The 24,046-nt window shown below is 46.3% G+C and overlaps 3 protein-coding genes across 3 annotated transcripts; 2 read left to right on the top strand and 1 right to left on the bottom strand.

Moving 5' to 3' along the window:
• The first annotated feature begins 243 nt into the window (after window positions 1–243).
• Window positions 244–4,033, top strand: eral1 (Era-like 12S mitochondrial rRNA chaperone 1). Its single transcript, XM_068744827.1, has 11 exons — window positions 244–420; window positions 1,102–1,245; window positions 1,348–1,475; window positions 1,559–1,636; window positions 1,714–1,760; window positions 1,833–1,894; window positions 1,975–2,087; window positions 2,177–2,449; window positions 2,715–2,864; window positions 2,953–3,033; window positions 3,609–4,033. Exons 1-11 carry the CDS (start codon window positions 315–317, stop codon window positions 3,729–3,731), a joined length of 1,305 nt encoding a protein of 434 aa, XP_068600928.1. The 5' UTR covers window positions 244–314; the 3' UTR covers window positions 3,732–4,033.
• A 3,013-nt stretch (window positions 4,034–7,046) lies between these two features.
• On the bottom strand, window positions 7,047–18,995 carry LOC137900082 (flotillin-2a). The gene is made up of 11 exons (XM_068744131.1): window positions 18,848–18,995; window positions 16,537–16,618; window positions 13,884–13,974; window positions 11,492–11,615; window positions 10,979–11,097; window positions 10,768–10,881; window positions 10,537–10,656; window positions 10,234–10,448; window positions 9,928–10,111; window positions 9,536–9,685; window positions 7,047–9,385 (listed from the first exon to the last, which is right to left on the bottom strand). The coding sequence occupies exons 1-11, from the start codon at window positions 18,894–18,896 to the stop codon at window positions 9,335–9,337; spliced, it is 1,299 nt and encodes a 432-aa protein (XP_068600232.1). The 5' UTR covers window positions 18,897–18,995; the 3' UTR covers window positions 7,047–9,334.
• A 690-nt stretch (window positions 18,996–19,685) lies between these two features.
• Window positions 19,686–23,005, top strand: si:ch211-283g2.1 (sodium- and chloride-dependent GABA transporter ine). The gene is made up of 12 exons (XM_068744387.1): window positions 19,686–19,812; window positions 20,280–20,414; window positions 20,500–20,704; window positions 20,936–21,068; window positions 21,151–21,285; window positions 21,492–21,595; window positions 21,685–21,809; window positions 22,016–22,128; window positions 22,216–22,356; window positions 22,449–22,548; window positions 22,657–22,757; window positions 22,829–23,005. Exons 1-12 carry the CDS (start codon window positions 19,686–19,688, stop codon window positions 23,003–23,005), a joined length of 1,596 nt encoding a protein of 531 aa, XP_068600488.1.
• The last annotated feature ends 1,041 nt before the right edge of the window (window positions 23,006–24,046 follow it).

A 24,046-nucleotide genomic window follows, 5' to 3' on the forward strand; every position in this document is an offset into this window, starting at 1 on the left:
GAGAAAATAATTATGTTTTGCATCCCAGACGGGTATCCGGATCCTCTCAAATTTTAATGGGCTCTAAATTAGACCAAGATCAATTTTCCGATGTATTTATTTTTCCCATCAAGATTCATCCAGCAGTAGTTTGACATACGGGTCGCTAGAGGGCGCTGTGGTTTCCACACCGACCTGACTGGGGACTCGCTTCAAACAGGAACTCTGTTCTCGTCGTTTAAAAGCAACATGGCTTCACACGTGAAGAGTCAAATGTGGATGTAACAAACGGTCACGTCAGGTCAAGCGCGACAGTAGATATTTTCTAAAGCTCCATGGCCTTCAGGGTTTGCGCTCGTTTCTTCAGAGACTCCGCCGTCCTTTCCGGGCGGGTCGCCGCGGCTGCTCGACGTGAAAGCGCGTCATGGCCCCCGGCTTCAGGTCGGTCATTAGCCGGGCTGCGCTGCTGCTGCTGCTCGTTTACTGTCATCGTTTTACTGACTTCTAATAAATCATTGAGATTTGGACAATTTGACCTTCAGTGGTTTCCTTACATGTGAATTAATATTGTTATTTAATGACAGACAGGTTACCTGTAAGGTGAGGCTATATGTAGCTTAAATCAGTTTGTTTTAGGCCAACAATTTGGTCAAAATGTGTTTTATTATTGAATTTTCACTTGGATGTTTGAACTTCACGTTGCGATTTGAACACAGGAGGCTGTTTTCCTCATTAATCTGATTAAACACCTCCTCAGATCCGGTTATTAGTGTTCCAAAAGGGTAAAAGTATGATCTGTTTTGAAGTCCTTACAAAGATAACATCCTCCGGTTGGCTTAAACAACCTGAACCTTAATTTAAAATGTTTAAGTACTCTTCCAAATAATGGCAATAAAAAATACTAAATGACTCCTTAAAAGCCAAAGAGCGATATTGTGTTAACCAGAGTGAAGCCTGCTCTGTGCTCCAGTCACCCTGACACACAGGAGGTTGTGTAATTATTCTCAGGAATGACTTTATGAGGGGGGGGGGGCTCTCTGAGTGCATTATTACACCGTCTCCTATTAACATCCAAGTCAGCCTGTCTGGCAGCGAATGATGGACATGCTAATGTCTTTCCAGGAAACCGAGGAGGACAGAATGGATTTATCGTGTCTCCTGCACGTCTTATTGCATCGGAGGCCTTTGTCGAAAGACAAAGCGGCACAGCAGCAGAGCCAGACGGGAGTTTCTGTCGCCCTCCGGCCTCGCTTCCACCGGACAGCAGTAACCAAAGCATTTCCTCAAACCCAGCCGATCACTCGGACCGTTTCCCTTTTCGCTTGTACAGCCTGTCCAACGGCGCCGCTTGTTTTGTGTGTTTTCCAGGTCAACACATGTCGTTATTTCTGAGAAATCCTGACCAGCCTGACAACTCAAAGGTTTTGAAAATTGCCATAATAGGTTCCCCAAATGCCGGGAAGTCCACGTTGTCCAATCAGCTCCTTGGCAGAAAGGTGTCCGTCTCACCCGTCTCCCTTCTTAAACCCGTTTGAGGAGGAGATGATGCTCATTTAAAGTTCATTATTCTTTCTTGAAGGTGTTTGCTGTGTCCAAAAAAGTACACACCACCCGTTGTAGCGCCCTGGGCGTCCTGACGGAAGACGATACACAGATGGTAAGAGCGTTTCTTCTGTCCCTTTAAACAACGCCGCCCAAAGGGACCGAGGTTGAGCGCCTGTGTGTATTTCGTAGATCATACTGGACACTCCTGGTCTCACCACTGCATCAAAGGTCAAAAGGTATACGTTGTATGATATTTGTGTATTAAGGCCGTTGTCTACATGCAGTATTCTGACCCTCTGATTCCGCAGACACCACCTGGAGAGTTCTCTCCTTGTGGATCCCTGGAATTCGGTCAAAGAGGCTGATCTGCGTAAGGGTTTCAACACGCCTTTCATTTTGTTCTGAGAATAAGAGCCAAACGGAGCTTATCGTGTGACTGTCTGCTCTCAGTGGTAGTCATGGTGGATGTATCGGACAAGTGGACGCGCAACAGGCTTGACATGGAGCTGCTTAAATGTCTGGCGCATCACCCTGACGTCCCTGCAATCCTCGTCCTCAATAAGGTGTCCTTACATAAAATAATTTACACTATATCATAATGAATAAAGGTAATATTCGCTGCTCCTGGTAAACATCGCGTCCTGAATTTTAGGTGGACTGCATTAAGGCTAAGGACAGGCTGCTGAGCATCACAGCAGAGCTGACGTGTGGAATGGTGAACGGACACAGAATCGGGAGCAGTCCGGGGAGACGCACGGCGTCCTCACCGGACGAGGACGACGGAGGACACGAGGGCAGCGCCGAGTCAAAGTCTGCACCGAGCAAAGAGCAGCTGAAGGCGCTGAAGAGCCAGGGGGGCTGGCCTCGCTTCAAGGACATCTTCATGCTCTCCGCTGTGGACAAAGAGGACGTGGACACGCTGAAGGTACGTTAGCGTACAGCCGCAGGAAGCTTTGTTCGATAATGGATGAATGAAATCTGAATAAAACGACCCCCCCACCCTAAGGTAACGCACAAAACGAGAATTTTCCTCCAAGCTTTTTAAACTTCCAATAATTAAACCAATGTTTTTGTTTTGTTTTTTTGCATTAAAGAAGTTTATTTCTCCAACACAGCTTCAGTTTTAGCTAGCTGACATCTTTGGCTATAGACGTGCTGACTGGTAACTATTTTCGCGGGCTTTGCCGTAGAGCTACTTCATGGCTGAAGCCAAGCCGGGATCCTGGCAGTACCACAGCGAGGTCCTGACTAGCCAGAGTCCAGAGGACGTCTGCACCAACGCCATCAGAGAGAAGCTTCTGGAGCATCTGTCTGAGGAAGTGCCTTACTCGATATCACAGGTGACTCATGAACGACACGCAGAAATCCTCCCGCTTGCAGAACGACTGTGATGACGTTCGCTAACGTTTAGTTTTCATGTCTTTTCAGTTTATTGACTACTGGCACGAGGGGGAAAATTCTGAGCTCCTCATTTCCGTGAAGCTTTACACAAAGAAAAGCAGACACGTGGTAGGTGCTTCTACGCGTTTCTACTCCGTAACGCTAAAAATGAGCTCAGACTCGTCTGTAAACGCCGTGTGTGACATTATCCTTTGACGTCCACCGAAGATGCAGGAAAACCAGAGGAAACCGTGTCCTCTAATGGCTTCTCATAGATGTTTGCCGTTTGCAGATTCCATTTTTCTCTCTGTTTTTAACTTGTAAATATTTGAGCAGCCTTTCTAAGACATGCATATTTGATGGGGGGGGAAATATTTGAAGCTACATCCACATTACAGAAATGTCTCGAGGCCAGTGACCTTCATCACAGGAAGCGAGGCTCGGGCCAAAATCCATCCTGCACCGGTGTGTGTGTTGGATTAGAATGAAGAGGGTCGGACAAACACGTTGCGATTTGGTCGAAACGCGTACCTCCTGATGCACCTTTTCACTTTTCTTTGAATAAAAATTCAAAACAGTCAAATAGAACTCAAGCTCTGAGAGGCAGAAAAATAGATAGATTTATATTTTAATTGTTAATCTGGATTTAAGCATCTTGAATCAATTATTTAACGTTAACGTTCCTGTGTTTCCGACCTCTTTAGGGTTTCGTGGTCGGCACGGCCGGCGAGATGGTAAACCGCATTGCCAGAGAGGCGGGCGAGGACCTGAGCAGTCTCTTCCAGAGGAACGTAACGCTGAAGCTGTCGGTCAGGATGAAGAATTGAAGCGGGCAAAAAAGGACTTTGGAATCCTAAAGCGGTAGAAACGGATACTCCAGGACTTCAGATGCCTCTTCTTGTCCTTTTTTCTCCACAAAAGGATGGAATCGAAGGGTTAAACTCAGGCGGTGGTCAGCATCGTGGCTCGGCGGGTTTGGCGAGCGGAGACGAGGCAGACGGTTTATCTTTGGCTCTCGCAGCCTTTTAATGGCCGCTTGCCTTTGTGACTGGGAGAACCTGCAGAGTCATGTTCACTCAGATGCACCACCCCCCCCCCCCCCCTCATACTTTAGTCTCCGCTCCTGTGACGGTCACTTTTTGTTCTGCCTCTTTCTCTCCCCCCCCCCCCCCCTCTCTCTTTTGGCTTTTGTAGAGCCCATCTCTGCCCCCTCAGGGCAGAATTGTCTCTAATGGACGCTGAAATGGGTCAGATAACGGTGATTGGATTCATTCCTGCTGCCTGAGAGTTAAGTCGGGGACATCTTGATGAATAACCAGCTAGTGACCTGAAACGAGGCTGCGTGGGGGGGGGGGGCTTGAATGTCTGTGTCCCGCCCCTGAAGCTCTCTGCAGCGGCTGCTTCTCAGTGATTAGACCAATCGGAGATCAGCGGTTAGACGAGTTGACCAAACCCTCACGTGGGGGACGTTTGGAACGCCGCTACTGTGTTTAGATGTAATTACCAGATAACACGTTTGTTTGGGGAGCTTTATTTTATTTGCACCAACGACAAACAAACAAATGGCATAAAAAAAACACAATAAAAAGCATCAACCAGCGAGTTTCCCGTTTCCTTTTCTTCCTCCGTGAAGATATCGAGGAAGGCCGTGTAACCCTTACCATTACTAAAACTCAGTAATGGTAACGGTTTGACGGCCCCCCTCTGCCGTCTCGGTGTCCCGGCGTGCTGCGGGCTGCCGGAAAGGGGGGGGGATGAACCCCCTGGATAGTACATCATCTATACTGTAGTGTCTCTATAATAAACTTACAGTATAAGATGATATCCTGTCCAGGGCACAAGACGTAACCGTCGGCAACGAGCTCCGGCTGGGTTGATCCTTTCAGTCTGTGAACGCTAGATAAAAGCATGTATCAAATAAGACTAATAAAAACTATTGACCCTTCATCTTCATCATCAAGCAGCCTCCTCCTCCTCCTGGGGTACGTACCTCTGTGCCCCTGGTTGAAGTCGAATGTCTCGCTGACGCCTCCGTCCACATGCTCGTGATGTACGTCTGTCCATGTGTGGTCCACACGGTCTTCTGCTGGCTGTCCTCTGGCACTTAAAGGCCCCCCCGGCTCATTAGCATATTCTGATGACATCTGGGTGGACCAGGCGATGCGAGCTCAACTGTTTCTTATCTGCTCTAACCTGTGACGAGCCACGCCCTTCATCAGCATCCAGCTGGGGGGGGGGGGGGGGGTTACATCGGTCCAGTTTTTATTCATACTTTGGTATCAGGAAGAATTAATTTACCATTTTTATTAGTTAGAGGACGTTTTGTTTTCTTCAATGTCATTCAAATGTTCTTTATGTTAAAACTACTTTACAGACTTCATTTGAAACAGAGGGAAGCAAAAATAGAATATTGGAGTCAGTGTTAAAGATTGGCGCTTTGAATTCCAGTGTGCATCTGACGGTCACATCCCATAATGCCAGGATTAAAGCTCCTGTATGTCATGGAGATGTCATATTTTAACCCGGCTTGGGTAGATTGTTCTGAAAGCCAATCTTCTTCATTTAAAATTAAGCAATCTTCAAAGAGCTTGATAATGTGTTCAGGGCCCAGAAATGCACAATAAAGTCATCCAATTTTCAGATTGGGATGATTTGTTCTTTAGGGATTTATCTGCTCCTGCATCAAATCCTTACCGTGGAAATATTCTTATTGTTCTCCAAACTTTTATTCTGAGGTTCATTCATCACAGTTTGTGTTGAATGTCCAGGGCGAGGCGGGACAGTCACCCCCCCAGGGTGTGGTCACTGCTTCAGGGTGTGAGGGGTGTGAGGGGTCCTCCTGTAGGCGCCGATAAGGATGGAGGCAGGACTATCTCTTGGCTGGCTTTCACTCAGGCTTTATCTTCATCAGGCACGCTGCTGCCTTCTTGCTACAAATGTCATTTGGGGTCACAGATAAGTCGTTTATTCCTCGAAGGAAGGCCGCTCTGCTCTCATTGTGCTGCAGGCCGGTTAAAAACCACCTGACAGGAAACTGTTGGATTAAACTGCAGTGAAGGAAGCAGAATCTCTCTGATGTTTGATTGGACAGCTCGGGAACAGATCAGATGTGTGGAGCTAAAAGGTTTTGGGTTTGGGTTTTCAGATTAGTGATAAATGACAGAATACAACACAAATGAAACTTTTTGAGATTAGTCTCATTGAAATATATATATTTTTTTTTACTGTACTTCAAACATTGAAGCTATTCCACAACAGAAGCAGAAAATTTGAGTCCCAAAAAGTAAAAGAACAAACTTTCAACATCTATAAAACATTACAAATATTTTTAAAAAAAGAACTGCTGTTGCCATTAGCAACGTCAGTGAGCTGAGAGGAGTAACTGACTTTGATAAACAAGTTTATAAAGTTAACAACTTTATAAAACTAATATCTTAAAGATGTAATAAAAATCAAGGAAACCTTAAAGTATACCTAAATACCTCAAATGTTAATTAGCATAACATAACAGTACTTATTACCTGTACCCTGGTGGTAATCACAGATACGGTTACTATGTACTTATATATACTTTGATCGTTGTGTCCTTAGGCAAGACACTTCACCCGCATTGCCCGGGCGCATGCGCACGCTGCGACCAGCAGCAGTTCAAACTGCTGTAAGCCAAATTGCCCTCCAAGGGACAGATTAATAAAGTATTAGTATTAGTATTAGTATATTCCTCAGAGAATTAATGATTTGAAATTTACCTTCAAGTTAAAACATGATCTGAAACCTTTGGCAGTGATGTAAAGAGAATTAGCTCTCCCTCAGCTACAGAATCATCCTGTCACCAGTTATTAGAATAAATGTTAATGACGCGACTGCCCCCTTCAGGTGGAATTAAGAACTGTCTTGGGGGGAGATATTAACGCAACAGAAGACAACTAACTTTTAATTTGAATTTATCGAGGAAATACACAACAATAAGAATTTCTACAATAACTACAGTACTCCTATAAACCTAATTTAAATTTATTAACTTCATTGTGTAAAAATGATGCAAAAACATCACGCATCAGCCGTTACTGACAATTCTCAAATAAATGCAGGCTGTTCCATATTTTTGATTGGCACTTTAATTTGTGCAGAATAATGTTTATGGTATGAAATACACTAAACTATATATACACTAATGTATACTAATACTGTAAATATACAAAACACAAGTAAATAAGCCAACACCATGAGATACAGGACGAGACAACAAACGCAGCAAGAGAATAAGAAATAAATGATTACAGCTGTTGATTAATCAAAGTTATCTATATATAGATATAGTACCATGTGAACTTTCTCCTCTTGTAAAGGAGTAAAGTCAGTCAGTCGAGGCTTCGTGACGTAACCCTGAGAACAGAGAGGCAGGGAGAGGCAACGGTAGCAGGATAATATTTATTATAAGGTGGCTCACAACACACTAACAGGAACACATGCTTAAAACGACACGCTGGAACGGTCTTCTAAAGGAGAGTGTTTATAGGAAAAGTCACAATAGGATTTCAATAAAGACTATTGATCATTTCTACGAAAGACAACGGATGGACAGAGTTCAGACAAAGATGCGAGTTAAGGCGTAGGTCTAGTATTTGGTCTTTCAACCACATTCTAATCTAAAATGCCCCTTGGGGGGTGGGTGGGGGGTATCAGAAACTCAACCTATAAACTCAAGTCAGTTCAAAACAAGCTGACATTTCTGGGGGCCAGAAACGACGGCACAGACAAAGTGAAATACTCCAAAAGGTCCGGATCCTGAAGGGGAAGGAGTAAAAGGCAACCGTCTGCTTTCCCTGCATGATGTCAGCGTTCAAGCTAAAGATGCAAAGACGAGAGAAGCCTTTCAGTCAGCTGTCGAACTAAAACGAGCAGAAAGGTGATGTCTGAGGAAAGACGGAACGCGTCACGGGGGGGGGGGAGTAATGTCCAAACAGGCTAAACGATTCCTGACTTTAGATGTTTAATTATACTGCCTATTTAAATGTATGGTTAATGGTAGGTTAGATATCAACAGCTTAATAATGTTTTCATCTACAGAAGAGAAATACAAGGTACAAAGTTGATGTCGAAAATAAAAGACGAAAAAATTTCCTCAGAGACAAAACTAAAGACAAGCGTCGACTTTAGTCACAAAGAAAAAGTCAACGGCGACAACGGCCAGCAGCAAACGGAACGTTTACGGTCACGGATTCCTCAAAGTGGTTAATAATTCACAAACGACAACAATGAACAAGCTACAGGCGGACGGACAGCAGGACGGTGTGATGTCACCGCCTGACAGGAAGCAGAAAGCCCGTCCCACATCAACCACGTGACCGACAGACGACGGAACGAACACGAGGCAGTAGAAGAGAAACTGGTCCAACCGCTCAACATTCACATTCACCCAGCTGAAGCCCGACGGCACAACGGCACGGCGCCGTTTCCAACCTCGCCCCACGTGCTTATCTTTCAGATTTCACGAGTCACGATCGGACTGAAGGTAACATCCGAGGCCTGCTTGCACAAAGAAAAGTGAACTTCTCAAACCTCAAACCGCATCTGGGAAACATAAGGAGGAAAAAGTGATTTAAGGCTAATATTTCTTCAGTTGTGGTCTTAATGAAAATGTACAGGCAAAGAGCAAAACGGTACGAGTTAGTAGCAGCAGATGCTACGACATCTAAACGCCATCCGTCTATGATATGGTCAGACATAAAGAGCAACAAAAGCCACACCACTGTGCTCGCGGGGGTCGTGGGGGGGGGGTTGTCGGGGTTGGGCACTTGAGTGGTGAACAGGCACTGCACATCCGAACCAAGAAGACGGGCAGCAAGACAACATGCCAGGAGGGAGGAGGTTATAACACACGAGAGGTCGGATATCGCTGATGCTGCAGTAGAACTTTACTTTTACAATCACAGTGAGCGGAGAAACGTTCAGCCTTACGTGTAACAGCCATTTGGTTATTCAGAGATTAGAGCGATACCAACGAATCTAAAAAAATAAAATAAAAAAGCAAAGAGGAAGTAAAAGCTGCCGGTTCCACGCCGTGTTCAGTCGGCCGCTTTTTGGTGGACTGAACTTTACTGCAGCATAAAATCATGGCTAACAGCGTCGTAAGAATTAAAACAAATCTCTAAACCAACAGGGGGTTGATATTTTATATATATATATGTGTGGGTTTTTTTTTATTATACACATAGACAGGTCCTTTAGAAGTAAGGTCCCAGCTGTTTTTTTTTCCTTTAGAAAATTATCAACCTCTTAGAAATATATATATATAAAAGAAAAAGAAAGAATTCTTGGTTGGCATCAAGTTTTCGGGTAAATGGCAGTTGCATAAGGGGTCAGAGGCTGAAGAAACAATTGTCATGCTTGAGGCAGATACATGAGAGTAGCTCGTGAGCCGGATTCATCACATGGCTGTTTGGCACTGTGGGTTGACCATCTTCTGGAGCAGAGGCATCTGTGGGATCAGAAGACGGACGGATTAGCGTCCTGAACGAACCGCGTCAAAACTATTCGACGCTCGGGGACGAATAGCTGGCTAAAAATAAAAAAAAGGGGAGGCCTCTGATGATTTAAATGAACTCCCGTGGGGGGGGGGGCGTGCTACCTTAGTCAGATCCACTCCGGTGAGGGCGTTGACGGACACGGGGAGCTCCGCTAATAGACGGTTCACCTCTCCGGTGACGCGGCTGCCCTCGCCGCTCAGGATGACGATCTCGTTGGTTCTGGACAAAGGTGCGGCCACCTTGCTGGCAATCTGAGGGACGCAATAATAACAAGAATTACTCCCGGGGAAATTACTACCTGTAAAATACGCGAGGCGGGAGAGCGGGTCCGTTTCATCAAAGCTGCTGGGTGAGTTGAGGAAATGAAAGCTTGCCTGGTTACCAAAGGTCATAACGCGGATCAATTATAACGGCGGCGCCTGACGCGAAGGACTGGACACGCGTAAAGCAGCCGACTGCGGTTCATGGGTGCGACCGTCAGCGCCGAACGGACCTTAGGCAGCGCCTCCAGCACCAACGCCGTCTTGGCGACTTCGCCGTACTTCTGGTAGGCCTCGGCTTTCAGCCTCATCTTCTCGGCCTCCGCCTTTCCCACCGCTTCGAGGGAGGCGGCCTCGGCTTGTCCAATGAAGCGGATCTTATCTGCCTCGGCCTGCGCTATCAGCACCTTCTTTGTCCTGGGGAGGGGGGGGGGGGGGGTCACATCGGGTTGGGGATTAAGCAGCGTTTGCGTTGTGGAGCGTCGTTCGGGCAGGCCGGACAGACGTGTGGAGTCGTTTTCGGCGTCGGACCCACTCACTTGTATCCCTCGGCCAGCTGCTGCATCTTGTAGGCTTCGGCCTCGGCGGGTCTCTTCACGGTGGCGATCAGCTCCTTGTCCGTGCGCTCGATCTCCCTCTCCTCGATGGTGATCTGCTTCTTCCTCTGCACCACCTCGATCTCAATCTCCTCCAGACGGATCTTCTGCTGCTCTTTGGCCGCCTGCAGCTCAAACGCCAGCTGGGCCTCCGCTTTCTGCGGAGGCGGGAGGATTGAGCCGACACTTTACTCTCGCGCCAACGTCGTCGATGTTGCGTTCAAGCGGCGCTGAACTGCTCCGTACCTTTGTGTTCACTTCCTGGTTGAAGGAAGCCTTCTGCATCTCCAGCTCTCGTTTCGAGTCGGCCATTTTCGTGTCGGCTAAGAATTTCATGTCCATCATTTCTTTTTTACACTCGGCTTCCTGTAGCAACAGAAGGCCGACGGTTTAGGAGTCATGATGGCTTCTTGTGACTAGAACTTTCATCTAATACCCATTAGCAGTCAGGACAGACGCCATTTTATTTGCTCTTACCCTGATGCCAGCGTCTCTCTCGGCCTCTGCCACGCCGATGTCGGCGTCCCTCTGTACGGCGGCCGTCTGAGTTTTCCCCAGCGAGCTCAGGTACTCCACTTTATCGTAAACGTCCTGGTCAGGAGGAAACATGAACACGGAGCTGCAGCTAATCGGTTCCCATTCAGATTAGAAACGCAGCATGAAGCGCGCTCGTCTTCGCGTCTCGCACCTTGATGGTGAAGCTGAGGATCTCAATGCCCATGCGGCCGACGTCCGGCGACGCCACCTCTCGCACCAGGGTGGCAAATTTGTCTCTGTCCTGGTAAATCTGCTCAACAGTGAGGGTACCTTAAAAAGAAGGAGCGGCGGTGAGCAGCTTCCCGTTTAAACTCTTTACTTCCACAGATAATATTGAACTAAAACTATTCGCTGTGAAACATCCTCATCGTTGCCCTCGACTACCAACATCCTAATGATCTCAGTTCACGAGAGCGCTCCAAACACGCCCTCCTCCACAGATGTTACGCAACTGCAGCCAGTTTGAGTAAACAGAAGCAGTACAAGCATGTGTTTAACACAGTGCATGTTTGTCCTACCTCTACTGATCAGACGATTGATTTGCTCTCACGTGATCAGTCTTTTTTTTTTTTTTTACCAGAAAGGAAATCTATCTGTCTTGCGTGCATCTCTTTTTTTTTTTTTTAATACCTCTCAATCGCTACCATCCCAGAATGCAACTCACCAAGGATGGCGCGCAGGTGACCCTCCAGGGTCTGCAGGATGACGCTCTTGATCTCCGTGACCGACTTGCCCAGGAATTGTTCGCAGGCGTAACCGAGCAGCTCATCTTCCGTCATCACCTTCACCTGGCGCCAGTGTGGACAAAGACCGTCAGCTGAGCGCGCAGCCACAAACGCAGCCACAAACGCAGGCACAGACACAGGCACGTGTGGGCGTGGCGTTCACAACAGGACAGATCTTTATTTTTTTGATTTTCATTGATCGACCCAGCAATGCAAATTTCAGGGTCATTTTTGGGAAGAGACTTTGTCCTTAATTCATATGAATAGAGGCTAACAGTGTGGAGAATACAAGGTATTAATAATGCAACCAATCCACGGTCTTAAGCTGCTTTGAATCTGATCAATATCGGATGACATCATTTGATCTCAAGCCAGTTTCTCTTGGACTTACAGGAATAAGAAAAACATATTTGATTTCTCATGGCCACGCTGACATTTCTTAAAGCACAAGATGTCCTGGTCTAAATTCAAGGAGGATTAAATTTAGGAAAATCTGAGCTCGATTCAAGGTAAAACGATACCGCCGACCACACTTCTGCTGTCTGTTTCTGTCCTATGGTTAAAAACAATGACAATAATCATTTACAGTGTTTGCACGTTTAATTTAAAATAAAACTAACAAAAAGAACAACAATGGCCACGACCTGATTTTTTTTTTTTTAAACAAAACTCAAAAAGGGGTTTTTGATGTTGAACTCCACCGGAGCTGTGAAAAAAGAGAAAGGTGAGCTGGGTCCTTAGGCAAGAGGTCTGCACACGGTTTGTTAAGCAACATGCACACATGACAGGAATGAGGGCAAAACAAAGTCGTGGGGAGGTGACGGTCATTCCAACGGAAATGTGCCTGAGAATAGAAAAAGCTCCAAGCCAGCCACACGACCACAACGGCCCAGCAGCTCCAACACACGGCGGGGGGGGGGGGGGGGGGGATGTCGTGCCACGCCCGAGATGGGATCCAAGACTCGGACTGGTAATTTACTCCTGATGGGGCCCCCCCCTCATTCCCATTCCCACCATTGGCACCGCCCTCCTCCCTCCTCAGGAAACCCAAAGTTCCTCCAGAAGCTCCTTCAGCGTTCAGGAAGTGAAAGAAGCGTGACATAAACGAAGCGGCGTCTGAGGTTTCCCTTCCAGCTTTCCTGTCCTGAACTCGTGTTATTGTTCGAAAGGAGAATCATTTTTAAACAAGGCAGTCGGTTTGTCCCTTCGATTGACGAGGGCTGCCAACTGACCTGAGGCCTGTCGAAGAACGCAAACGCTCCACCCGCAAGTCGCGAGGCCATAAAATGAGATCTAGAGTAAAATTCTGCTCGTTTCCTTTCAATTCTGTGATCATGAGACGCACGCTCCACGCCAGATTGGGCCAATCAGAGTGCGGTGTGAGAGTGAGGGGCGGTTCAGCTCCAGACAGTGGGCTCATTGTCAGCATGCATGAAGGAGAAGAGACGAGAGGGACGCAATACAGAAGTGATAATGAGGCGTCTCCTCTCAAACACAACAGGACGTTCTGGCATGCGGCTGCTCTCATTTAGCTGCAGAACACAGAGGTTTATTATAATCCTAGGTTTGAAAGGAAGAAAAAAAGCCACCATAAAAACAAAAACTTTTACGAGATCTGACTACCGTACTCAGATTATTTGATTGTTTACTCCCTCTCCGTATGGAATGAAACTTTACTGTGAGAGAAAGCAGAATACCAGCCGTGCAGCTGTGACTAATAGGAGCGTTACTGGGAAACATCAGATGGCAGAGCTTTTCTTTCTGCGTTCAAAAGTCCCCACATGTCTAAAGCACGTTTGCCGTCTATTTTACTGCGTTTTAATCATCTAAAAAGGTCCAGTTTATTTGCTGCAAGGAATTTGGAAGCAAAACTTCATCGATGCATCCTCTTCTGTATTTCTGCTTTTAACATCCAACATTTATTTGCTGTTGACACTGGACAGGATCAAACACTCGTATACACACCGGACTCTACACAGACACAGAACCAGAGTTCAGACTGACAGAATGCTAACAGGAGCAGGAAGACGCTAAAATAGGAGCAATAATGTCCGGTCTGGAGGGTCGTCAGAATCGGACCAGTGCCAATTCTAGAGTTTCATCAGTCTGATGCTGGCTGGGTCTAGGACACGCACGCCGACTCAGTTCTGCTAGCATTGTTATCAAAAGTAAACAGGTGTGCATCTTCACTTGAGCCTTCTGTGTGAAATAGCATCTCTCCTGAAGTCATTGGGGAGAGATGCCAGAGAGGAGGAGAGGAGGAGGAGGAGAAGGAGAAGAAGGGTTCGTGGAGCCTGAACTGGCATTCCTAAGAAAGGTGTGGTGATTTACCTGAGCCACCCCAGTGACTGTAATAGCTACACCCTCCGCTGTCTCTACATCCTCACACTTGGGCTGCAGGGTCATAATCTCAAGCGTTATCCTGTGAAGAACGTGGAAAAAAATAAATGAAATAAAAATTGACATGTTCGAAAGGGAGAGCAAATGGAGGGAAGGGCCGGAACACACGGAAAAGAAACAGAACAAAGTGAAACCCATTCACCCAAGGACTCCAGATCACTGACGGCGGGGATAAATGAGTCGCCATCAAACAGCCGGAACGTCGTAGGATTTAAATTTGGGTCCGATGCATTTTCAGACGTAGCCTCGTTGAAATGACGAAATGTCGATTTTGTCATCAGGTTCTTCAAATCATCTATTCAGCCACTTTTCTGGCCTTCACTTATTGACCCCCCCGTTGCCAACGGTGACTCGGAGTTAAGCTTTATATTAGTGACCGCCGACCGGCTCCGGTCCACTGCCAAAGGGAGAAAAAGGCCCGTGAGGATGAAGAAAACAAACAGACAGAAAAGTTAGACTGTTAGTTGAACCATTTCTCTCATTGGTCTTCCTTTGGGTCTTTGATCACCAGCCACTGGGTTTGTTTTTGGGGGTCTTTTGAAATGCATTACCTGAGCCACCCCTGTCACATCCAGGGGAACACCCTCCGAAGTTTCGATATTCTCACAGCGACAGAGGATGGTCATAACCTCCAGAGACATTCTACGCAGGCAGGCAGGCGGGCGGGAATAGCAGAGGCAAAACAGTAACAGCTGTTAGGAATGTCAGTAACCAAGGTGAAGAGGAAAAGGGGGAAGGGGAGGAGGGAAGGGAAGGGAAGGGAAGGGACACAACCTGACCTCCAGTTCTTCCTCGTTTTAGCCCCTTCCGTGCACGTTAAGACGCGGCTACTGCACAGCGTCTCTCGCCTCTGTCCCTAAATGATTAACTAAAACTGGAACAAAAACATCCACATTTGAAATTCTAAGCCCGTGTCGAGAGGATCCACGATCCCAGGACCTTCCCCGACATTACACATCGGTTATGCGCCGCTTCAGCGCCAGAAAGGTTGTAAAAAAACCGGCGCAGCTTTTCTTTTACAGTAACTACTGACTTTGTGGTCAGAGACAAAGATGGTCCAGCAGGGAAGAGGAACATTTCTGGTTACAGAGATCCACCTCCAGATGAATTAGATCGATCAGTCACGGGCTTGGACATTCATTAATCGATTACTGCGCCACACACAGGAAGCCACACGCTGCTGCGCTTTATAATGCTGTCCAGGGCCTGGCATATGCACACAGAGCTTTAACATGAGAGCGAGACCCCCCCCCACCCCACCCAGCTGGTCTTTATGACAAAAAGCTAACTATTGTGCAATTGACCTTAAAGGATCCTGGGACAAATAAATAAATCTAAACATCAGCCCCCCCCCCCCCCCCCCCCCCATTGTCTAGGTCTACCATCATGTTTCCTAGCAACATAGCAGTGCTAAGTGGGGAACGTGGAGGCCTGAACGAGACACGCCAGGGCTGAGACGGGATAAGATCAACAGAGCAAAGCAGGTAAGCAAAGTGGAAACAAGGAGGCAGACAGAGACCAGATAAAACATTGATCAAAAGGCGGTCCAGAACATCTTAAGGGGACTGTTCATGTCCATGGGGGGGGGGGGGGGGGGGTTACTGGTCACCATCGAGTTCAGAAACATCCACCACATGCAATTATCTTTAAAGTGACAGACCAGGAAATACAAATATCTATGAACAAGTGCTCCATGAAAAGGCTCAGGCTCAGCAGCGAAAGCTGACGGAATAAAGTTCCCAGTGGGTCAAAGGTCAAATGAACAGTTTACTTATATTTAAGAGTCAGCGTGTTCAGCTGCAGTTTCACTAGGTTTGATTATGAAAATCATTTTGTAGATCAGTATGTTTGTAACTCTGCCCCCACCATTATGGATCATTTGCTTGTATTTCCAGGGCCTTCTCAGAGTTTGCTTTGCAGAGTGCTGATTGGCCGTGTTTATACATTTGGTAAACAGTTTTTTTTTAAATTTTTACCGGCATGTTTAGCCTCAGCTGACTGTAAATAACGTTACTCTTTACCGATCAGCAAAAGGGTATTTAAGGTAAAGCGGTAGCTCCTCTTGACTTGTGAAAAACATGTTTTCAGTGTCTGCAGATTCAATGTTGACATCATTTAAAGCCGACTCTTTTAAATTCTCTCTTTACAGTGTTCAACAGTCCTTTTGGGGGAGACAAAACGCAACAGTTAGACGAGGTTCAGCCCGCAAACGTTGAGCTCCACCCAAATTAAAAGCCTGTTTACTCGACAAATGATCGGCGCACGCACGCGTCACCTTGTAAAAGCCTGTCCGTGCAAATAACTCCATTTTAGGTTAATAACTGTATTATTATAGTCACTCGTGTTGTGCCTCTCTGTTTTAATCCTCGGCTGTGGTTTGGTCTACTTCCTAGTTGCTCCAGTTCAAGTGACAACGGCGTGGGGGGGAATGTAAACGCGCTTTCGATTTCTCCGTCGCGTTTAAGACGCAGACGGATGGACCGGATGAAGATATAGACACCCATTTCTTAAGAAGCTTCCCGAGGAGTCCAGGAGCACCGAGCGGCCTCGAAGGATGCTGAAAGCCAGAGCAGACATGTCTTACCTCTGGACGTCAGAGATGAGCCACCAGGCCCAAGCCCAGCCGCCCACGACATACGTCTTATGATCGGAGCCACAGCAGCCGCCTGAAACAGGACACAAGCAAAAACAGACATCACACGTCCTGCAGTGACCGGACAAAATGTCTCCGAGCATCAGTCAGAAGACTAAAGGGCTTGCTTCTGGTGCTAACAGGCGCAGCTAAAGAGCGCTAACGCAGAAGTTTCATTTTTTATTTATTTCCTGTTTGCCTGCTACTAATCAAGTCACAAGATTGAGGACAGACAAGTCTTACAACCCCCGTGTTTGCTGCTTCAGTGTTTTGCTCGGGGCGTCAACTTTTCCCTAGTTTCACCTCTCTAGATTAAACACCGACAACCTGACTCCACATGTGGACTCCCCCCACGCATGTGGTTTATTTAAAAGAGCTGGTTTGATGAACTTGATAAACTGTCCCGACTCCTGACGATGCCGAGGAAAATGAAAACCCTTCCGTCCGCACAGCGAACGCAGAAAACAGACCGTGACCCTGGAGACATTACAGCTGGAGGATTTTAAACGGACGCTTCTTGTGAATGAACCTTTCCACACGGGGTGAAAGTGAGTCTCAGGCCTCGGTCTGATGGTTCACTCTCCCAGTGTTTGGTGTGGCATTCCCAGCTGTCACAAATGAACTGACAGACAGAAGAGGAGGAGGAGCTGGACTATCTTTACACACACACACACAAAATATTTACCGATAAAGATATCACACTCTGATATTTGTGTTTACGACCCAGCACATTGCACAAGTGTTCAATCACATTGCGTGATTCAGACACTATATGACAAAGAATCCGGGAGTTTTATGATGTGAAAACAACAAAGAATGTTTCGGAAATCCTTCGCAACCCTTTGAGATTGAATTTGAATCGTCTGCGCCAACATTATTTCAAAAATCTTAATGACTGACGTGCATTTTCAACAGGCTTTTACTGCTAAAATGCACCTTACTCTTGCCAAATGCCATCGCTGACTAACGTGGTAAGAGGGTGGTGGGGTGTTCAGGCTTGATTCCTGACTGCGTTCACGTCAAACATACAGAAAATAATTCCTTTCCACACGTGTGTGAAATGACAGATTTCAGAATCAGTACATGCAACTCACTTCCTCTCCAAACCTACTTTCCACTGTCTGGTAAACGCTCTGAAAAATGTGTCCAGCTGGTGTGCATAACAACAATGCAATAAACTGGAGATGATATGTAGGTTACAACAACATGGCCGCCATGTTTGTCCCCAACAGCAACACGAGTCCAACGTAATAAATTCTAGAATTAAGATTGCGATCTTTTCGGAAGCATGCGCTTTCTCAGTGCCCCTCTAACTTTTACGTGCGCGTGTGTGAACATAATAAAACTCTCAGGGACGTCAGTCACGTCCGAAAGCGGCTAAAGTAGTAAATTATTATTAAACGCTGCTGAATTGTAACATTTCTCTGTCAGGGATTGATAAGAAAAGGTGATCTCTCCCCGTCCTGCTATCAGCTGGTTCAGAGGATGACGACAAACAAACAGATCATTCTTATTGATCACATGATCTGTTCAGGAATTGTGAGTCATGGTTTTCATAAGATGTCCTTATGTAAACACAGGAAATTAGGTCATTCTCTTGTGATTTGGTCCTGCGGTCTGTGGACATTGTGGAATTTCATCTTGATGTTACAAGAAAACATAAAAGAACATTAAATCCAGTCACTGGGAGCAGAAATTTGACACGAAAAAATGGATCTGGGATAAAAAAAAATGAGCTTCTTTTAAAGTCCTGAAAGATACAAAACACGCGATACAGCTGTGACGTAATAAACGTTAAAGGAATACTGAACAGAGAAAACGGGGGGTGGGGGGGGGGCCCTGACAGAAATATTTCGGTGGGGTAATGAATAGACGTTGATACTGTGGAAAAACAACATATTGTATTCTAAATAAAAAAAACTTTTGGGCTTTCGGTTTACATATCGTTAGCTAGTAGCGTAACAGCCCAAGTCTTAGGCTATGGCTATTGATTATGGCACGAGGCTAACGACATGAAGATTGTGGGGCGGGCCCAGTGCTAAAGTCAACGGAGGGGGGGGCTTAGGCGCATGTTACATGCTAGTTAGCTTCTCTCGTAACGTTAGCGCTTTATTTAATCTGAATTTCGAGTACATATTTGAGGAACTATTTAACTATTGTCCAGTGTCATCCCCGTAAGCACCTCATAGCGCCCCCCCCCCCCCGGCTGCAGTGGAAGGAGCTCGAGTTTCTGAAAAGCAGCGTATTAAAGTGTCGAACGTACCTGAAACAACAAGGGCCTCGTTCGGTCCGACAGTGTTACAGTTTCCCATTTTAAACGACTGAAATAACGGCAGACCGAATCCACTCAACGCATGCGAACTTTAATTTGGTCTGAAAATACGTTTTTTTCCCCCCAACAACCAACCCTCGATTACCGTCGGTTATTTTCCGAACTCGATCGTGTTGAGCATCTACTGATTAAAGAGAGCGTGAGAACACAATGCGTTTCTGCTTTGCCCTTTCAAAATAAACTACGTAAAGTGAGCTATTGACCGCTATGATTTTATTCTGAAGGCAACAGGATATAATTTAGCTCTTCTGCTGGCTTAGCTTGACTCAAAGGGATTACGTTCCCCTCCCCTCTGTTCAGCCCCTCCTCCACGGCGGAGGGATTTCAGGTCACACTAACTAAATGGGCGTGGTTGTTCAAATTTCCTCTAGCGCAAGAACACAACGTGAATAAGGGATTGCTGTAATTTCCCGCAAAGAGATGCGGGAGTCCGTGTCCAGGGTGCGAAGGGTCGGCTGTGATCCGACCTGCACGCCTCCGAGTCCTGGAGACATACAGGTCCTTAGTGATCTGTCCGCAAACTTTGCGGACAGATCACGTAGGGATGAATGTTTAAAACGTCCATCCATTCTCGTCTCGTCTACAGCCGCCTTGCAGGCCATGTGTCTTTAAAACATAATAAAAACCACCCCGTGGTCCAAACTTTAACTGGCAACCCTTGCACATTGTTTCTGCATAGCTAATCATTAAGGATAATGAAGGGGAGGGTCACGCCGAACAGACTCATTCAAATTCCAGGCGTGTGTCCCGAACGAGTGACAGAGCAGACATGGAGGAACCACTCAGCAGACCAACGTGGAGCAGGCAGGTGGAGTTCACCTTAGCTGCCATCGGCTATGCTGTGGGTCTGGGAAACATTTGGAGGTTTCCGTATCTCTGCTACAGGAGTGGAGGAGGTGAGAATCCAAGCTGATTTTTATTTTTATTTATATTTTATATCCATAGACTAGATCATTCAACACATCTGAAAAGTGTGTACAAAGGTCATCAAAGACACACTTTGTTCTGCGTTGTCCACAAGGTGCCAAAAAAGACAAGGAGAGAAAAATGAATATTAAAAACAGAGATAATAATAATAATCCAAATAAACATGAATAAGAAGTCAACTGTAATTGTGTGAACATCAGGAAACAGGCTATGTGAAAACATCATTTTGGATGTAGGGCAGGTTGTGCTGCAGTGCAGAAGTATGAGCCAAGGTGCAAACACGTTTTATATCTCTGGAAGATAAAGCTTCTCCAATACTAAATGTAGCAATTAGCTTTTAGCATTTCAGAACGGCTGCAAGTGCGAGATGATTTCAACGCTTAAAGATTAGAGACGACAGAGAACATTTGAAGCCTCTTTTGTCTTTGGTTGCAAGGTGCCTTTCTGGTTCCGTACCTGCTCATGCTGGTGGTGTTGGGGATCCCTCTGCTCCAAATGGAATTGATTTTGGGTCAGTACATGAGGAAAGGGCCTGTCCATGCCTTGGCTATCGCCTGCCCTCTGTTAAAAGGTACTGAAAGATGTCCAAACCGAAGAACAGACAGTCTTCTGATTGCATACATTTAATTGCTAACGACATCTTTGCCCGTCCTCAGGAGTCGGCGTAGCGTCTGTGGCTATCTCCTTCGTCTTGTGCAGTTACTACAATGTCGTCATCACTTGGGCCCTCTATTATCTCTTCAACTCCTTCCAGAATCCACTTCCCTGGCAGAACTGCAACAACACGTGGAACACGCCCAACTGCACCAATCATGCCAGCAACAACAGCGACTCGGTCACTGCCAGCCAGGAGTTCTTCAGGTGCATTTTACTGTGGGGTATCAGGGAAACCGAGGGTTAATGATAAGTGCGTGTGCGTGTGTGTGTGTGTGTTCACTTGATTGCAAGGTCGGCAAAAGCACCCGGCGTGGATCAGACCACATGCCAATGAATGAAGCGTGTCAGTTTTGAACCCCGAACAGCAGGATAGATGTGGAACGTGATTGTTTTGGGTCGACATCTTTGTTCTCTTTCTGTCTGACCTCGTTGAAGACATAAGATGCTGGAGCAAACGAGTGGCGTGGAGGAAACAGGAGGGATGCGGTGGGAGCTTTTCCTTCTTCTCCTTCTGGCTTGGATTATCATTTACATCTGCATCTTTAAGGGGGTGAAGTCAACGGGCAAGGCGAGTAAAAAAAAAAAGAGGGTGAAGGCAGGAGGTGAATGTCAGCTGAGTGACAACCCCGGTTTGCTTCTGTTTTTTTTAGGTGGTGTACTTCACTGCTCTGTTCCCATACGTTATCTTGATCGCCCTTCTGATCAATAACGTGCAGCTTCCTGGAGCACTGGATGGAATCAAGTTTTTTATTGTACCGGAATGGGACATGCTGCTATCAGTGGAGGTAATAGAAGAAACGGGAACTGGAAGTACTCGCATGGCCAAACTCGTTCCGTGTTCACTGTGTCACCGTTTAAATCAGGCATGCTGACAAGTTTGAAGACACCTGTGATCATTATAATTATAGGACACGCCTCAGTTTCCTCTGCAATTGGTGACTGTCATTAGCCGGAATGAGCTGTTTTAGGTCAACTCCCTGCTGCCATGCAGGTGTGGGTGAATGCTGCGGTCCAGATCTTCAACTCCATTGGGATTGGCTTTGGTTCCTTGGTGGCCATGTCCAGCTACAACTCCTTCAACAACAACATACTGAAGTTAGTAAAAGTCCTGACCCTCTCATTTTCTTTGAATCGATAACGACAGTGCTATCTGGACCAAAAAGAAACCTCGACTTTCTCCCCAGAGACACCCTGATTATCTCCATCGTCAACTCTCTGACCAGTATCCTGGCCGGATTTGTCATTTTCTCTGCCTTGGGCTACATGTCTTATCTACAGGGCGTTCCAGTCGACAGTCTGACTGTGGACGGTGAGAAAAATCCAGAGGGAGCACATTTTGTCGGTTTACGTCCAGACCTTTACATCGGCCCGTTTTTCAGTAGATTGTAGATGAGTTTATCAATTTGTGTATTTTTTTTTATATTATAAATTGAATAACCTCATGTCATAGCTCCCCTTCTCTAGGTGATGCCTTCGTGTGTGTGCGTGTGTGTGTGTGTGTTTGCGTACCTGCAGGTATGGGGCTGGTTTATGTCGTTTACCCACAAGCCTTTGCCACGATGCCGGCGGCTCAGCTCTGGGCTGTGCTGTTCTTTTTCATGCTGTTCTGCCTTGGAGTGGACACCCAGGTATAGTTAACAGGTTGAAACCATTTTAACCATAGAAATAATCCACAGAAGGAACGGCAGCTCTGAATCTGATTTTATTCTCCCCAGTTTGTGATGGTTGAAGTGGTGGTGACCAGTCTCCTGGACGAGTTCTATCAGGTGTTGATGGGAATTTTCAGGCGGAAGGAGCTGCTGATTCTTTTTGTGTGCGCTGTGACTTTCCTCCTCGGGATTCCTTGCGTGTTGCAGGTGTGAACTTCAGTTTACTGGACGCATCTTAACCAGATTACGACCAAATTCTAGATCCTCTGTCTCACTTTACTGCTGATGTTTCCGCTCAGGTGGGAATCTATGTTTTCCAGCTGATGGACCACTACACTGCTATAGTGTCCATCGTGTTTCTTACATTCTTTGAAGTGGTAGCCATCTGTTGGAGTTATGGTGAGGGGGCGGGGGGGCACATTTAAAACTAAATGACTTCCAAATGCTGAACGTCAAATAAAAAAACAAAAACATGCACGGCTGTTGACTGAAGGTTTCAATGTTCAGGAGTGACTCGACTTTCACAAAACCTAGAAGAGATGACGGGGAAAAGGGCAAACGTCTTCTTCAGGCTGTGCTGGCTCATCGTCGCTCCGGTGCTGATCGCTGTAAGTGAACATCGTCCAGGTCTGTTTCCTCCACATCAAAGCTGAACTCGCTCGCCACCGCTTTCCTGCAGGTCATCATGGTTTTCTCAGTCATCAAATTTAAACCAGCGCGCTACGAAAGATATGTGTTCCCTCCCTGGGCCCAAGGTGTCGGCTGGTTCATCGCCATGTTCTCCATGGTCTGGATCCCGTTGGGCGCGCTGCACACCTTGTGGAAGCTCCCCGGCTCATTCGTGCAGGTGAGGTGATGGTTTCTACCATTTTGCTTTCTCCTCGCAGGTAACATCTGTGTGCATGTGCTGCTACATTATGCTCATATAAAAGTCAGTTGATGTAAGATGCCCCCCCCCCCCCCCCCCCCCCCCCAGAAACTGAAGCTGTCCATCACACCGTATGCTCTGACTGACAGTATGGCGTATTACGAGAGGGGAGGAGCCTACAGAGATCCAGCCACTTCTGTCGTCACCTCAAAGGTCGCTCCACCTGAAATGTCTGCTGAGACATTCCTCTGATACCTCACTGCCTCCAGTGGTAGAAAGTGGGCTAAAACGGATCACAAATAGCCATCTGCCATTAGGAAGTATTATTTACAGGACCGTGAAACTATTTCTGTTAAATTAATCTGCCATGCAGGGATATTAGCTTTTAAGCCTATTTGATATTTTGCAAATGTATCAAAGTTTTGTTAATTACTTCATGTGGCTCCATATATGTTTACGCCGGCGTTTGTTTGTCCGTCTGTTAGCAAAGGTAACTTAAAATGTCCTGGAGAGATCTTGATAAAAATAAATAAATCTGGAAATGTTGGGAATGTTACCCAGAACAGACTTGGTGATGTTCCAGAAGAGATCCTGGATTATGGATCAGTTTGTAATTTTCTGTAACACTGCAGTCAACGGAGCTTCAAATGTGTTGCTCAAATATCTCTGTTGATTATTATGTAGGGAGGGGACCTCAATCACGCCACCTAATTTCATCTGGATCGGATGCAGAAAAATCTTACATTTTAACATTGAAAACCTCGGATTCAAAAATCTGTTAAAAATACACATAAACTCCGATTCACTTTTAGTTTTCATGGTTTGTGTATAAAGGTATCAAGAACAATTTAAAACCTTTTGGTGATGATCCAGAATCTGAATCCAGATCACCATGTGGACGGTGTAAATCTAATCATGGGGGCAATGAGCTGCTTGGCGGAGGTCTGCGCTCTCTGAATGCTTTTCTTGTTGTCAATGTGATGTTGTGTCTTTAGGACCTCAATTATGCACCGTTAACGTCTGTAAGAA

This window comes from Brachionichthys hirsutus, chromosome 10, assembly GCF_040956055.1.
Source record: "Brachionichthys hirsutus isolate HB-005 chromosome 10, CSIRO-AGI_Bhir_v1, whole genome shotgun sequence".
Classification (NCBI taxonomy): Eukaryota; Metazoa; Chordata; class Actinopteri; order Lophiiformes; family Brachionichthyidae; genus Brachionichthys; species Brachionichthys hirsutus.